The 16,036-nt window shown below is 35.1% G+C and overlaps 1 protein-coding gene across 1 annotated transcript in view; it reads left to right on the forward strand.

The window, feature by feature from the left end:
• The window catches only part of LOC141812868 (inositol phosphorylceramide glucuronosyltransferase 1-like), a gene marked incomplete in the record, with an annotated part of 17,725 nt that extends 3,051 nt beyond the window's left edge, over window positions 1-14,674 (forward strand). The window contains 6 exon segments of the mRNA XM_074700816.1: window positions 6,778-6,885; window positions 7,078-7,215; window positions 7,296-7,442; window positions 13,012-13,291; window positions 13,364-13,487; window positions 14,111-14,674. Coding sequence (XP_074556917.1) covers window positions 6,778-6,885; window positions 7,078-7,215; window positions 7,296-7,442; window positions 13,012-13,291; window positions 13,364-13,487; window positions 14,111-14,249 — 936 coding nt within the window.
• Window positions 14,675-16,036: the final 1,362 nt, after the last annotated feature.

The raw sequence follows: 16,036 nt of genomic DNA on the forward strand, positions 1-16,036 counted from the left end.
CTCTTCATGCAAGGTTGGTTTTTCTTGGCATGGCAAATTTCAGGTATGACTTTCTACCTGGTGTGTTTGTTTTTGTTTTTGTGCAAAGTGTGCCAAATTAGTTCAGCTGCAAGATAAATTTTGCTCCAACTAAGTAAGAACTTACATAGTTTGCTTGAGTAGTATAAATACTTACCTAGACCTAAAATGGCTTGTCTTACAGGTTCATGTTGCTGCTAATTAATCATTGTGATAAATCATATATACGGTTGAAGGTTTAAGTTGAAGGCTGTAATCATCGGATTTGTTGGAAAACAAAACAAGATTAAAATATGCCTTCAAAAGCTGTAATTTCTTTCTTATTTCTTGAATAACTTGGATGCATTTGATTTTGTAGTATTTCTTGTATGTCTTTTAAACTTTTAGTGAATATAATGGATGTCAGTTATATACTTTTGTGCTTTTATGGGTAGAAAAGATGACAATTGGCTTGAAAATGTTAATTATGAACTTGCCTTGTCCTATGTTTGTGAGCAAGCAAATAGGTGGATGTTAAAGTTCCATCTGATGAAGAAGAGTCTTCTGATGAAGAGAAAACATGCATGTTTTTATCTGATGAAGAAGAGTCTTTTGGTGAGAAGTACATGGGAGGTGTGACTTTACAACAGAAGATATACACTATGTCATTTCTTGATGCTTGTAAAGGTTGTGTGAGGTTTGTGGATAGTTTGTATAGTTGATAAACCTTTTATCCTATAGTGCGATACATGTAAAGAGTTTGGAGTCATATAATGTTGTATTAGAAGGTCAGGTCTGACCCCCATTCTAATATGTTTTTTCCTTATTAAGGAATAAATATTCTTTTGCTAAAAGAAAAAACGTTGCCAACAGAGGTGAATGGTGGCAAGGTATTTTCTTATATTGCATATTAGAAGGTTAGATTTGATCTCCTTCTTGTATGATTTTTCCTTTTCCATGAATAAGATGGTCTTTTTATTAAAAAAACTGTTTTATTTATAATTTTTCATATTAACAAACCAAACGCATTTTTCAGTTTTCTTTTCTAGAAAATAGAAAACAGTATATCAAACGCATTTTCTATTTTCTAAAAACTAGATCAGAAAATAGAAAAACAGAAATAGAAAATGGAAAACGGAAAATAGAAAATTTTTTTCAAACCAAATACCCCCTTAGTTTTCCTATAATATTTGTTTTTATCCAACCTAGGATGTTAGGATTCTTGCCTATTTAACATGACATCAAATTTCTGATGGAGATGTAGCAGTCCTTGTCGATACGTTATAGTCGGACTCTGCAACACAAATTCTTGCATGTTTATCACTACATCTGAGTTTTAGAGATGTAGCATTCCTTGACGAGACTTTACAGTTGAACCCTGCAACGCATTCCTTTCAGAGAATAACTTAGCATTAACACAATTGTTTAATGGATCTATTCATTGAACATTTGCCTTAGTTTAATATTGGCTGACAACCTAACGTAACCCTCCTTTATTTGGGCTTGAGATCGGCCATGACGCGGTTAATTCGTCATGGGCAATGTTAATTAACTTAAAAAAACATAAGGAATTAATAGGGGAATTAGTAGAGGAAAATAAATTAACAAATGGAAGGAAACATGACGCAACTAGTAACAACAGCTTGTTGCCATGGGGCGGTGGCTAGGCATGGCTGCCGCGACATCATGGAGGTTGATGCGAGGTCGTGGCTGCCTTTGCAACCTTGCGGTGGCCTTGTGGAGGCCTCATGGCAGACGAGGCATTGCGACCATGTGAGGCCTCTCGCAGGGGCCTCGAGACCGGGTGAGGCCTCTCATGGAGGTCGTGCGACCAGGCGGGGCATCTCATGGCGGCCTCACCTGGCCACGAAGCCTCTACAAGGCTGCTGCTACTCGTGGCTCCGAGCCTGGTGCCGGCTGGCAGGTAGAATTGTAATTTTTGGTCGTGTCTACTAACACGGCTCAACATCTTATTGCATGTGTTGGACAAACTTTGTTAAATCACTCTTGATTTTTTTTTTTGTGCTTTTCTATGACTAAAGACAAAGATTCCATTACTTAGGCTTGTGTTGCATCATGTTATTTTGTATTCTAGCATACGATGCTAGAGTGGTCTCCAACTCTTATCAGTAGATGGATAATGAACCCAAATTTATCTTGCACTGATGTTTCACAATGGATGGATAATCGACAAGACAAATTATCTCAAAGAAGATTTCTCATAAGTTTAGATGAAAAATCTAGTTTCTCATGAAAGCAATTAAGGATATTCGGTTTATTGATTAAGCAGTGTCTATGGTATAGTGTGGTATAATTTAATTGAGAAGGATGAGATATATTTATTAGAGAGAGAGAGGATTAGGAAATTATGGATGGTGAGCTTACAGTTAATGAGTTATACAAAAATCAAAACATGTTATATTGTAATTAATATCAACGAATGACAAAAACGAACATTTGATGCAGCGCATTCTGAGGCCTCGTGGATGAGATATCCATGGTTAGCAAGAATCAAAGTTGTATAGTTAAGTATCTTTTTCTCCAGTCAAGGTATCAAAGTAGTCTTTAAAGTCAAATTGGTAGGAGTTCTAGGTCTACGTCAATAGAGGATTTTTCTATGATCAAATTATCATAGGGGTCCTCTAGGTTGTATTTTATGGTTCAATTGTAAGGCTCTTTGAGTTTATAAAAAGTAAATGTTTTGGATGATTTTTTAAAATTAGTTTTATAATTGGATATTTTTATCATAGGGGTCTTCTGGGGTTGAATTTTGTGGTTTAATTATTAAGTTTGTTTGAGTTAAGGAAAAGTAAATGTTTTCTTTAAATTTTGATTTATCATTGGATATCTTCCTCTTAAAGTTGGGTTCTTAATCTTTAAATTATGGAATTTTTTTGATGGATTTACTTTCTACAATTTTTCTGTGCGCAAGGAAGGAGGGATTTGACCATTAGCACATTATGACTATCGTCTTACCTATAAATAGATTATTCTGTTGGCCTAAATTACCTAATAAATTAATGATGAGTTCACTAAGGCTTTAGCTTATACCACTCTGTAGATAAAGTATTTAATTGATGTTTGTATTCTTAAAGGTGCCGATGATTTTCTAAGATTTATACAGTTGATTGTTAAAGGATGAACATATCCTACGTGCTGTGAGATATTGTCATGCGTCAGACACCTTCACCTTTGTTAGGGGATGACTCATCCGGATGTACAACTAGGCTTGGTTAATTTCAAGAGATGATGTTCTGCTATATCTTTCCTTTGTCATAGATACAATTTCATCATATAACATGTACACAATTGACGTCAATCCAAAATTTTCTATTCTTCACAATAGCACAACCCATAGTAGTCAACTACAACAAAGAATTTACCATGCGATCCTAAAACACAAAACAAGCGATACATGAATCTAACATTTGTGTCACAATATCAAATTTCCATGCACTATAAAGTAGTAAATCAAGTACCAAGTCATACAACAAATCCAGAATAACACTACTAAAATACTGAACATAAAGTTGTGAAATCCAATTTAAAGTCCAACAGCGAAAGCGTCAAGTCCGATGGAGTCTGGTTCCCAGTCTTTATTGGCACCATGAGATCACCTCCGAGCAGAACTATGGACTTGCTTCTCCTGGCTTGAGAATCCGAGGGCAAAAAAATGGGTGCAGCAACATAAATATACCATAAGTCCTGTTGGCCAAAATAAATACAATGCAAAACAGTAAGTATAGAATGAGGCAGCCATGCAGAATATCAATCGACGTGCAATCCAGATTTTTCATATGTAACTAAATATAAGTATCACTCTAAAGAGTGCATAAAATGACAAATTTCAACCAATAGGATGATATATGTTTTCCATATACTGCACCACATACCTGTGCTCCATCCAATACAACATGCACACAGTCAGCATCTACACCATGGTAGAATAAATATAACCTCCAATTACATGACGGAAGGTCTAAAAATGCATAAAGTAAAATAGTCGGAGCATGCCATGCAACACAAGTCACACAAAGTGCCCTCTATCACAGGGACCACCGCAGAAAGATGGTTGGAGCCCAAGTAATGTAAGAGTTGCACAAAGTGCCCTTCATTGTAGGGACCATTTACTAAGAATGATAGCTGATATCTGCCAGATAACGCGTGAGTCTTGTAAAGTGTCCTCCATCACAGGGATGATATCTCAGTAAAAACAATGATGCGAACATGCATCACAACAAATGTTTGAACCTTCCAATGAGCTTGGAACATCATAATTCTAACTATAGGTGGTCCAGTGACCTGTACAGTATCCCCCACCTTAGAAGTCTATTACTTTTCCTTACACAAAAATCCTTTATTTCACCTCCAAACACGTTTAGAGCAGCATTGCCCAAGTTGGAAAAACACCCAATCAGACTCCCTGCGGATATGTTACAAATCTGACATTCCAAAATGTAGTCACAAGGACTAATGCCCATCTTTTAAGCGTCTTAAAAAACTTGCTTAGACCTTGGCTCAGCCCAAAGTTTGCCCAAATCACCAAATTGCAATTCTATCTCAGTAACATAACATTACCTCTTTGGTTGACTCTATGTCGAATTGAAACTTGCGATAAGTATATTCCCTCTAGATGCACCAAATTCCTTCTTTTGTAGCCGCCCTCAAATCAAACTACCTTTTAACTCCAATAAAACATATAGATCAGGCCCAAAAGTCTTTATTTTACACGCTAAGATGCAAGGCCACCCTTGAAACTATGAACACAGAAAAATAGGACTAACAATGCCTTACCTATCCTTGAAGAGATGGGTCCTTCCTTTTTGTCATATCACTAGAAAGTGGCTGCTGGATCTTGAAGAGGGCGACTATCAAAGAGTGGGTTAGGATACAGCTAGGTTTTGCAAAGAGAAGAATAATAAGTGGAACTCTAGTTTGAGGTTCATAATGGGAAAAAATGAATGAAGGAGGGGAGAAGAAGGTGTTTGTGTGTGGAAGAGGAGGGGAAATCACATGGTATAGAAGGGGATCTGCTAACTCCAAGCACCTCAAACCAAGGTTTAACCTAATTCTTCCATTGAATTGAACTGAAATTAACTTGGTTTAGCTTGGTTCAACTATAACTTATTCAATGAAACTCTAAATCAAGTAAAATTTGAGTCGTGCAAAAGCTATCTCAAAACTCTTATTTTGAATGTGACACAAGTTCAAAGTTCCATCTTTGAAGGCTCATTTTAAAATTTTAAAGTTCAAAACAGCTTTAATATTTCTTAATAAATTAAAATAAATTATAGTAATTAAATATATGAAAAATGGGCATATCACAGTTACTTATTGTAATGTATGCCTTAGAGTCGATCCAGTATTTGTGATAGATCCAAATGTTGAATCCCACAACTTAAACCTCTATAAACAGCTGCTGCCCCCTTTCTTTTCATTTTGTTTTCCTTTTATGTGAACTTAGTTAAATTTACTTCCAAGGTATATGTATACGTTGGGCCTTCAGCTTTATACGCAATGAAATGAAAGGTAGAAGATAGTGTACTGGGTTTGGGGGTGTTGTAGCAGTGGCAGTGCCAGTGTCGTGTGCACAGTTTGTGAGAGGTAGCTAGGGACTGCTATAGTGGGATTTCCTGCTTTGGTGCAAGGGTTTGTGCATGGAAGCTTGGTGCAAAGCGCTGGGTCATGGAAAGGGCTGATCAATAAGTTGCCCTGTCGCTGGATGACACTGATGCAATCTACATAGGGCTCAGTTGGCAATGAGGTTGCAAAATGTGTTGCACGTATGACATCAGTGAGGCTTGGCAATGAGGTTGCAAAAATGTGTTGCACATATGACATCAGTGAGGTTGAGAGGTTGGGAGAAGCAGTGGAGTGGCTCGACTTGTGGGGCAGCACAACTAAGGGTGCACGCGATGTGAATGTGAGGAGGGAGGTTGACCTTAGTGGGCATGCGGACGATTGGCAGAGGACTTGATTTGGCCAGGATGATGGTGTGAAGGGCTTTGAGAGTAGGGAAGACAGATCTTTTCTGTACTCGACTTCTGTGGCTCAGGAACTTCTAATAAGGATGTGAGATCGATTGAGGGGTGCATGAGCTCAGCTTAGATGACGGAATTGCAAGGACATAAAACAAGTGCTAGAGGGAATTGGGAAACTCGTATGGATACCAAATTAGGAATTCAGTTTCGATACCAATTGATGCAACATAAAAAGGTCACTTTGCAAAACTCATCAAAAAGGAAAAGATCATTAATGGAATAATAAATACATACATGAAATGCTAGCCCTTTAGAAGTGAGTGTTTTATGGAAGTGGGCTTGGAAAGTGAGTGTGTGAAAACTTGGCAAAGGAATTAAGTTTCAGCTAACAAAATTCTGATCATCAGTAGTGCAGTAAGTTTTATAAAGGTTCAGTTTGGCAATAGATCCTGCATTGCTCTCCTAATTAACAGTCTTAGAGATGTTATCTACAAACAGATCTTGGAATTCTGATTGCCTGATAGGTCTTATGAATGCAGCAACGAGTGCTCCACATTTACTTTACTTTTGCTTTGTAATTCACACATCACCAGATCAGACCCATTTTTTACTTTAATGGACATAGGAACTGGTATGCTCTTCAAAACCTTGTGTTTAGCAAGCTTTTGATTGATAATTGGTGACCTTTAAAATTGCAATACATTGTCAACTTGCATTTCTGAATGGTCATGTTAGCATCTAATTGGCATTTCTAAATGCACCCTGTTTTAGCATTAGATGACTTGTGCTTGCTGTGCAGTGGATGGTTGATGAAAAGGAACTCAAAGTAATTCATTACACCCTGGGACCCCTGAAGCCCTGGGACTGGTGGACAGCTTGGCTTCTGAAACCAGTAGATGTGTGGCAGGTGATTGCCCTGATAGCTTTATTTATTCTGTGAATTTCTTTGTAACTTTTCCCTTAGGATCACAGTGCTTTCTATTGGACTTCATTTTCTGACATAATTGTGCGACTGGTTCATGCTAATTAGAAACCTAATTTACACTGTTCATGTAGTTGACAATTAGTTTTTTTTGGCATTGTTTGTACTGTATTACAGAATGTGCGAGAGAAACTTGAAGAATCGCTTCCTGGAACTGGTGGCGGAAGAAATCCACATGATCAGCTGTTGGTGCAAATTCTATTTGCATTTCCAGTTTGCTTGTTGTTTATATGTTATTATCGATCACTTCTTCAGGTTAGTAATTTTATTTATGCTGCTACTTTGAATGACATTTTCTAAAATACCCTTTTTAGTAGTTTGTTTCTGTTTCACAGGCGAGCAGAGATTTCACCACTAACTTTTCTCGAAGTTCTGTAATTGATTATGTAAGGCGTATATACTCACATTACAGATCAGGCACACTTCCTGCATATTCTGGTGTTGGTGTTGCTTCATCTTCTTTTGTGAATACAAATCAACAGGTCAGTCTTCTAATGTAAAAGACATTAGGAAGTTGGTTTTTTATTTTGTTGATCAAGAAAATAATGCATCATCAAACTTGGAAAACTAGAGGGTTTGATTGGACCAACCTTTTTTTTTTTTTGCATAGTCTATTTAAATTGGGGCTCTCTAACCTTTTCTTGAATGACAAATATAAGTAGTTGAATCATAAAATGGAGAGAGAAAGGAGGGGGGGGGGGGGGGGGGGGGGGGGGGGGGGTGAAAAAGAGCACAGTCGATGTCTGCAACTCACTGTTAGTCTAGAGTTCATGGGGCTGCAACAATTCGCAACCAGGTTGCGAACTTGCACCCTAGAGCAACTTGTGGTTGTGACTTGCGGCCAAAATGAAACTTGCTTTGCAAGTTTGTTCAAGATTGTTGGCTTTTTTATCCTCGCCAAATGGAGTTTTCTGTGAGTTGGAGGGGGGGGGGGGGGCGATGGAAACTTCGTCTCCTTAATTTTAGTTGGATGAAAAAATGTTCACTCAATTTCGGCTGTTGAAAAAATATTCAAAAATTGGTCCACAAACAAATTCTAAATCCACCCATAGATCATTTGTTTTTATTAAGTTAATGGAATAAAAAAATATTTTAGTTGATTTCTTATGTTTAATATGTAGGAATGTAACAAGTCATGTACAATGAATAATCTTGGCTTGTCCGGCTTGCACAATCCTTTTGGTATGATCCAACAACCATTTTGCTTGGTTTGAGATTTACTCAAGCTATCCAGTCTAGTTGGTTCAATTAATCTACCTAACTTAATTGCACTAATTAGCTTGACCAACATGATCGATTTATCTAGCTTGTTCGATCCATTTTAATCCACTGACATAGCCGTTTTAGTCCAATGGATTCTCTTTTATTGTTCATAACATATTTGCTTTGAAGGGTTCAATAGTGGAAGGATAAGTATTGTTTGGAGAATGGAATAACGAAAGAATAACTATTCCTTATTCCATAAATAGCTGAGGTATTCCTCATGATTAGGTAATCATAATTCCATGGAATTGATATTTTGAGTTCATTTTTGTAATCCTTACTTTCTGAGAATGATTTGGATGAAATCAAATATATTCCTCATACTTTTGAGATCCAAATGTAAAAAAAACCTACCTTTGAGAGGAAGAAACTTGAGAAGTGGCTTGGGAGTCTACGAGGAGCGGTGTCAAAGCTTTGTTGCATGGGGAGACAGATAGGTTGGAGGTGCTTGGGCATAAGGGAGGAGGAAGTTGAAGCTTTTAGGTTGTAGGTTTGTCGGTGTTGTTGAGGAGATGAGGACTCTTTAAACAAAGTGAAGGCTTGCATCGAGAACTCTTTAGATGAAGTTTTAGGAGTTAAACTTATTAATTTAAACTAATTATTATATGCTTAATTTTTAAGAATAGAATTAAATAAATAAATCATTATTATTAGTTTAGGATTAATATTTAATATAATTATTATATAATTCAAATTAATTTATTTAATGGAATATAATTCTTGTTCAATAAGTTTAGTAATTTTAATAAATTAAATCATAAATTAAATTATTTAATTTAACATATGTTTATTTAAATTGGAAAAATCATGGATTATGAATTAAAATTAAAATTCAATTAAATCAAACTTAATAATCTAATTACAAATAAGTAAATTTAAATTTTAAATTAATAAAATTAAATAAAATAGTGTAGCAAAAAGGGAAATAATTGTGATCTTTTTGAAGTTGCTAGAACCCACTAGTTCCAACATATTTTAAAGTGAAGCCGTTCTAATAACCACCTATCTCATAGATAGAATTTCTTTAGTCCTTCAGATTAATTTCTCAATATCACTCCCCTTTTACTAGCATATCCAAATTTTGAATCTTTCTCATATTCCTACGTCTTCCACTTAGGCTGTTTGGATGCACTTTTTTTTTTTTTTGCATATCCATCCTTGGAACCTCTAAAAACCTTATCCAAAATTAACCAAATGTGTCCATTGGGTATTCAGCTACTCAACATGGATACAAGTGCTATTCTCCATCACTTAGTTGTATACTTATGTTCATGGAGTGATGCATGTTACCTTTCTTGAATACTAATTTTATTTTTTCCAAAAGCCTTCTCGTCAAGGGGAGACTTCACATGAAGAGATGACTACGGAGAATCCAAAATTGAACTATCACCTACCACTTCTTGTCTCTTAGTTTTTCCCCTTCACCACTTCTATCTAACGATGAGTTTCATTGTATCCATATTGTCACTCATTTAATAAGAAATAAAATTAAAAATAAGGGAAGATGGCTCATGGCCTCTTGAGTTACTTGTATATTTAACTAGAAAACATTCTTAAAGTTGTGATAAAAAGCTTAGTAAGATAAAGAGTCTGACTTTTAATAAGATGTTGAACATGCTATCGAGCAAGTTTGACTCAATAAGATGTTGGGCATGCTATCAAGCTATGTAGTAAAGACCTAGTTTTGGACAACTTATGGTTTTTAGGAATGGGATTAGACCAAAATCTTATATCAAGGTCCATTTCTTCTTATGAGAAGATATTTACTAAATATTAAGCCTTAATTATCCTATTGTCTAAGAAAAATGTTAAAGTTGATTACTAACTACTTATCCCAAAAGCTTCGAGTCAATGAGAAAAAAATTAATTTATATTTATTTAGTTAACACCCTCCTTCAGATGTGGGTTTGAATACTTGACTTGATTGGCCCTATCCTCTTAACACATGAATTGTTTATGTATTTTCTTAAATTGGTGGAATTCAAACACTTGACATTCCCTCCCGCTCTAATCCAATGTTAAGTTAATTGACTAAACATTTATCTCAAAAGCAAGCTTGAGATGTTAGAAAATTGATCGATTCATATTTATATTGTTAACAACATAAAAGACATACACAAGAAACTCCGATGATCCAAATTAGAGAATAACAATTCAAGAAGAGATGAATACTTTGCAAAGGAACATTACTCGGGATGTTCTGGAATTAGAGAAGGAAACAATGGAATCTAAGTGAGTTTTAATACTGAAGTTCAATGCAATCGAAGCGTCAACTAATACAAGATAAGATTGGATGCGAAGAACACATTTCTAAATGATGACCTAAATGGTGAAATTTATATGAATGATCCTCCTTGTTTTGGGAAAAAAAGCAATCTAACTTGGTTTGGAAAAATCTTTGGTTCAAAACAATCTTCAAGGCAATGGTTTGAAAAGTTCACTCAGGATGTCAACAGACCCGGGATAATCATTACAAACAATAATGATGATAAAATTACTATCCTTATAGTGTTTTTAGATGACACCATAACTTGGTTTGGAAAAATCTTTGGTTCAAAACAATCTTCAAGGCAATGGTTTGAAAAGTTCACTCAGGATGTCAACAGACCCGGGATAATCATTACAAACAATAATGATGATAAAATTACTATCCTTATAGTGTTTTTAGATGACACCATTATTATAAGGGATAATCATGAAAAATTAGCTTCTTTAAAGAGATATCTTATAGGTGAGTTCTAGCAAAGGATGCTAAGATACTTCCTTGTTATGGATGTTGTTCATGGTTGATCTTCTTGAAGAGATAAGTACCAATAGCTACAAACCAGAAAATAAACCTACAAAAGCCTAACATTTAGGTATTGAGGGTGGTAATGTGGTTGATTGGAAGCGCTATTCAAGTTTAGTGCATAAATAATTCCTTTATCTCACTCAGGACCTGTCTTCCTATTTGTAGTTAGTATGGCGGCACACTTTTTTAAAGAAGGAAAACCAAAAAGAAACACCTTGATGTGTTTGTAGAATTTGAGGTATTGAAAAAGCACATGGAAAAGGTTTGTTTTCCAAGAAGGTGATCATAGAGTGATAGAGGGTTGCTTTGATGCTTACAGGGTTGGTTCTTTGGTGGACAGAAGGTCAACTTTAGGCAATGTCTAGGATAATCTTATGATAGAGAAGTATGAAACAACTTGGGTTCCAACAACCAATAGGCAAGTTGAATTTTGGGCATTGGCTCACACATGTGACGGAATATGGTTAAGGAGACTTAAATACAACAACATTTACAACAACCAAGGCTTTATCCTACTAAGTGGGGTCTGCAATATGAATCCTCTTATATCATTGGACTCTCTTATTATATTCACATCTATATTTAAATAAATTTTATTCTATTTAATCATCGTTAATCAAGTCTTCTTTGATCCCTCCCCTCTTACTCGATTAATATGTATTTATTATGGTCTCATGTTGCCAAACTTGAGCATTTATTAGTTGTGTAAATGCATGTTCATATTATTCAAACATATCTCTCGGAGTTTTTCGTCAATAAGCATAATCCCGATTTTATCTCTAATGTTCACATTTCTTATCTATCCACACATCCACTTTAATATCTTTATTTCTACGACTTTCATCTTTTGCTCGTGTGCTCGATTCATAGTATAACATTCAACTCCATGTAATATAATAGGTCTAACTGTCGTTTTGTAAAATTTACAAGGTACCTTATGATCACAAAGAACAACTAATGTTCTTTTCCATTTCAACCATGCTGCTTCCTTCCTATGTAAAATATTTCTATCATGCTTTTGCAAAAATGATCCGAGTTACCCCTCTATCTTTTGCAAATTGATTTGAGATGCTTAAAGCTTTCAGTTATAGGTCATCTCCTATTTTAACAATTGTCTGTTTCTCAACAAGATTCGAATTTAGCATTTACTCTTTGATGTGTCTTATCTTTTATGTGCCTTATCGACCAAAATAATGTCATCTGCAAACAACATATAGATGTTGATTGCCATTTCATCAAGGGGAAAATCAATAATGGAATGCATTTACGGCATGTTTTTCTGTTGGGGAGTGAACAATTAGCATTTTGGCAAGCAGTCTTCATAAACCAAGTTTCAAAGATTTAGTGAGCAAGCTAGGAATGATAACATATGTAATCCAGCTTGAGGGTGAGTATATTAGAAATCCTTGCTTTTTATGAATGATGGGATGATGAGATATTCTCAGTTATTCTTTTAGAAGATATTTCACCATTCTATTTATGAGACACTTGATTAGTAGAGAGAATTGCTGGTTTCATTTCTATCCTTTAAAAAATATTCTCATTTATTTTGTTCCTTTTCTGAGATAGGTGATATTTTCTTTTTTAAGATATATGGTCTACATATTTTATAGTTCCTTTTCTGTAATGACTGAAAAAATGGTTCTTGAAAAACTAATTTCACTTGTGATCAAACGCAACATAGGGATGGAGAGGTAGAGGGCAGAATTACTTTATTCAAGCATAGCATCCTGATTCCAGGAGCATATAGAAGCTTAATCGACTTATTTGGACAGTCTATATGCACGAAGTAGATCAATTTACCTAGTGGTGTTATGGGTGTTACAAAGACCTTGCACATCTGTATGATTTTACCTCCAACTGTTTCTGTTCTAGTTGACAGATATTATTATTTTTTCCTATGTGAAATCATTGTAATATGTTCATATTACATTTGGATACTATGTCATTGAATAGATATGTTCCCATGTTTTTCCCTAAGTTTGGTTTTTTGACAGTTCTTCAGCGGCACACATTCCAAGCTACCTGCTCACTTAGGTCCAATCTCTGTTGTTGTCTGTTTTATGGTCACTGCATTTTCCCTTGGGTTTGCATTTATATTAATTCCCCATCAAGTGACTCCGTGGACTGGCCTACTTTTGATGTATGAGTGGACTTTTATGACCTTTTTAGTAACATTTGGAGGCTATCTAAATTTTATCTACCAATGGGGAAAATGGACTGCAGATCATTCTAATTATGGTCGCAATGATTCTTCAGATCATGACTCAGACAAAGGTTTGGCAAGCAAAATGAATAATGTCAATGACCATTTCCTTGTTCTCCATTCTAACTACAAAATATGTGCAGGTTTTCAGCGAAATGTATCTAGGTGTGACATAGTGACATGGTTTTATTGGTTAGGGATGACATCTCTAGCTATCATTGTACCTTCATTACCATGCCTGTTCGGAATCACTGCTCTCTTCGCAAGGTAAACTGCTGTGTTTTTCCTTACTAGTATTAGGACGGTGAAAATTTCTTCTTGCTGCAATCTTGTTAATATTATCCAAGCATCTATAGCTGTGTTTTCTTTATTTTATTTTATTTTATTTTTTTTTATTTACCTGCAGGTTCCTTTGCAATTTCAACTTCACAGTTAATAGAAAAACGTTTGAAATCTGACCTGTAGTATAATTTTGGCAATTTGCAATCTCAAGTGGGTATTCATATCTAACTAGAGAAACAACAAATAATAATTACACACTGTCTACAAGATGATAACTGTCTAGCTTTGGTTGCCCGGAAATAAGAGCTTGATAAATGTCCATTGCTTAGGATTTCCTTATGAAATCTGACGTGTTACATGTTAGTACAACATAATAGTTTTCTAGAACTATGATTCTTGATGGATTTGATAATAATTATTGTTTTGTTGACTACTCAATTCAATGCTATTTAAGAGGCAAATATTCTTGCATGCGTACATCAAAGTTTGTATGAGTTTGCTGCATTGACTTATCTGCTAAATCCGCCGCAATGATTAAAATAAAGAATAGAGGTAGAGTTTCCTGTTTATCTCAATTATCATTACTCATCTGTTGTACGCATCCACAGGTTGGGTCTGATGGTTGGAGGTGGTCTTGTATTTTCTGCATTTATGGCATTTGCCTCTGAACATCTCGCTATTAGAGCCTTCATCAAGGGATGCGAGGATTGTAATCAGCGACGGAGCAGGAACATATGCTTGTGCTGAGAGTTAGCATGTTGATCATCCTGGTTACAATTGATACTTGTATCTAATATACTAGACTTGGTAGTATATAGTTTGGAAGGTCCTGTGATTAATTCATTCGGAATTTTGAAACGATAAGCTTGTAACCGCTGATATAGTATTTGACTTGGCGGAACTAATAACTCTTTAGAAGTCTGGTCTTTGTTGGCTCTTGAATTGGCAGGTGACAAGCTGCACGTACTATATTTTTTCCCCGTTCAACCATAGTTCACAACAGCAGCCATAATGTTCCATTTTTATTGTTGGTGTACAACAGGGTTCTATGGCCTGTATGGAACGATAATGAAAACGCGTGGCATTAATTACATGAGATGTTGGATGTGTTGGTGCTAATGGTGATTGTTGGAGGATAGTATGCCTTAAAATAAACTTTACTTTTTTCTTCCTGCTATATTAGCAATATCACACAAATCACATGTATCACATCGTGACAAGCGATGTAATGTGGTTAGGTAGCTGTTAAATTCCTACCCCATAGCTTTGATTCTTTATGTGGATTACTTTCAGCATTCTCTAGTTTTTTCCTTGATAATTATTATTGAAGGTGAAAAAAACCTCTTATAGAATTGTCAAGTGAAGTTTAGGAGACAATCTCTTTGTTGTTTTCCTCTCTTTAAATCCACTTTTAAAGTTTCCTTGTGACAACGAAATCTTGAAACAGTCTTATTAACATGACTTTTATGTAGGATGGAATAGAAGTGTTCGACAGGGTGAATAGAATTTCTAAAATTTATAATTTTTTTATAAAAAATTATTTTAAAATCAGATGCACAATAGAAATTTAAATTTTAGTGTTAATTTGAATAAATGTGTATTATGTGAATCATCCCTTCAAAAATCACCATTATATTTTATCCTTTTTAAAAATTTTTAAAGAGGGTGAAATCGTTATAAAAATTTTGACTTTAGAACATATTTTAAAGTAAAGCACAGAAAGCTGAAAGCTAAGAAAATAACATAACAGTTAAGTAGTAATAATATAACAATCGTTGGAATATTAAAATAGAAATACCGAGCTAATTGAGGGACATGAATGCTGCGTTACTTGATAATGATCATATTATTATGATATGGTATTAAATAAATTTTCGAATCCCTCTACACTAATATAGCATAGGGATGATTTGAATCGTTTCTCACAAAGAATGTAGCCGGCGAATGATAATCTTAAGATCAATTCATTCCAAAATGGGTTTGGGTTTTGATGTTATAAATGGGAGTTTTGGTTGAATTTGCTAAGACTAAGAAAGGAAAAGCAATGCAAGCAATTAAAACTCTAATCTAATTTGAACTATGATTACAATTGAATTAAAGAAAATATAAAACATTCAATGATTCCTAATTTAATTTAATCTAATTGCATCCAAATAAAAAACTCAAACTAATGGAAATATAAAGCATTCAAACTAACAAAGCATTGTAAAAACTAAATGAATTAAAATGCATTAATTGTAATCAAAATAATGTAAGGGGAAATTAATCAAGCACATAGTAAGCACAAATGAACTACACTAAGCTAAGTACTAAAAATGACAGAGCTCTTCGATCAGAATAGATGTGGCGCAGATGATGCTTGCGGATGGAGGAGGATGTACTTGGAGTCGTTGGATGCGATATGGATTGGAGCTCTTCCTAAACCGGTTGAACTCATGAAATGTTGTGAGAAGCAGAGCGTACTCTCTTCTTCTTCTTTGAAGAAAGGTGAAATCAATGGAACGATGGATGGAAGTCGTTGGAGGTTCTTTGGA

This window comes from Curcuma longa, chromosome 20, assembly GCF_044706935.1.
Source record: "Curcuma longa cultivar G26 ecotype Majalengka, Jawa Barat chromosome 20, ITB_CL_G26_1.1, whole genome shotgun sequence".
Classification (NCBI taxonomy): Eukaryota; Viridiplantae; Streptophyta; class Magnoliopsida; order Zingiberales; family Zingiberaceae; genus Curcuma; species Curcuma longa.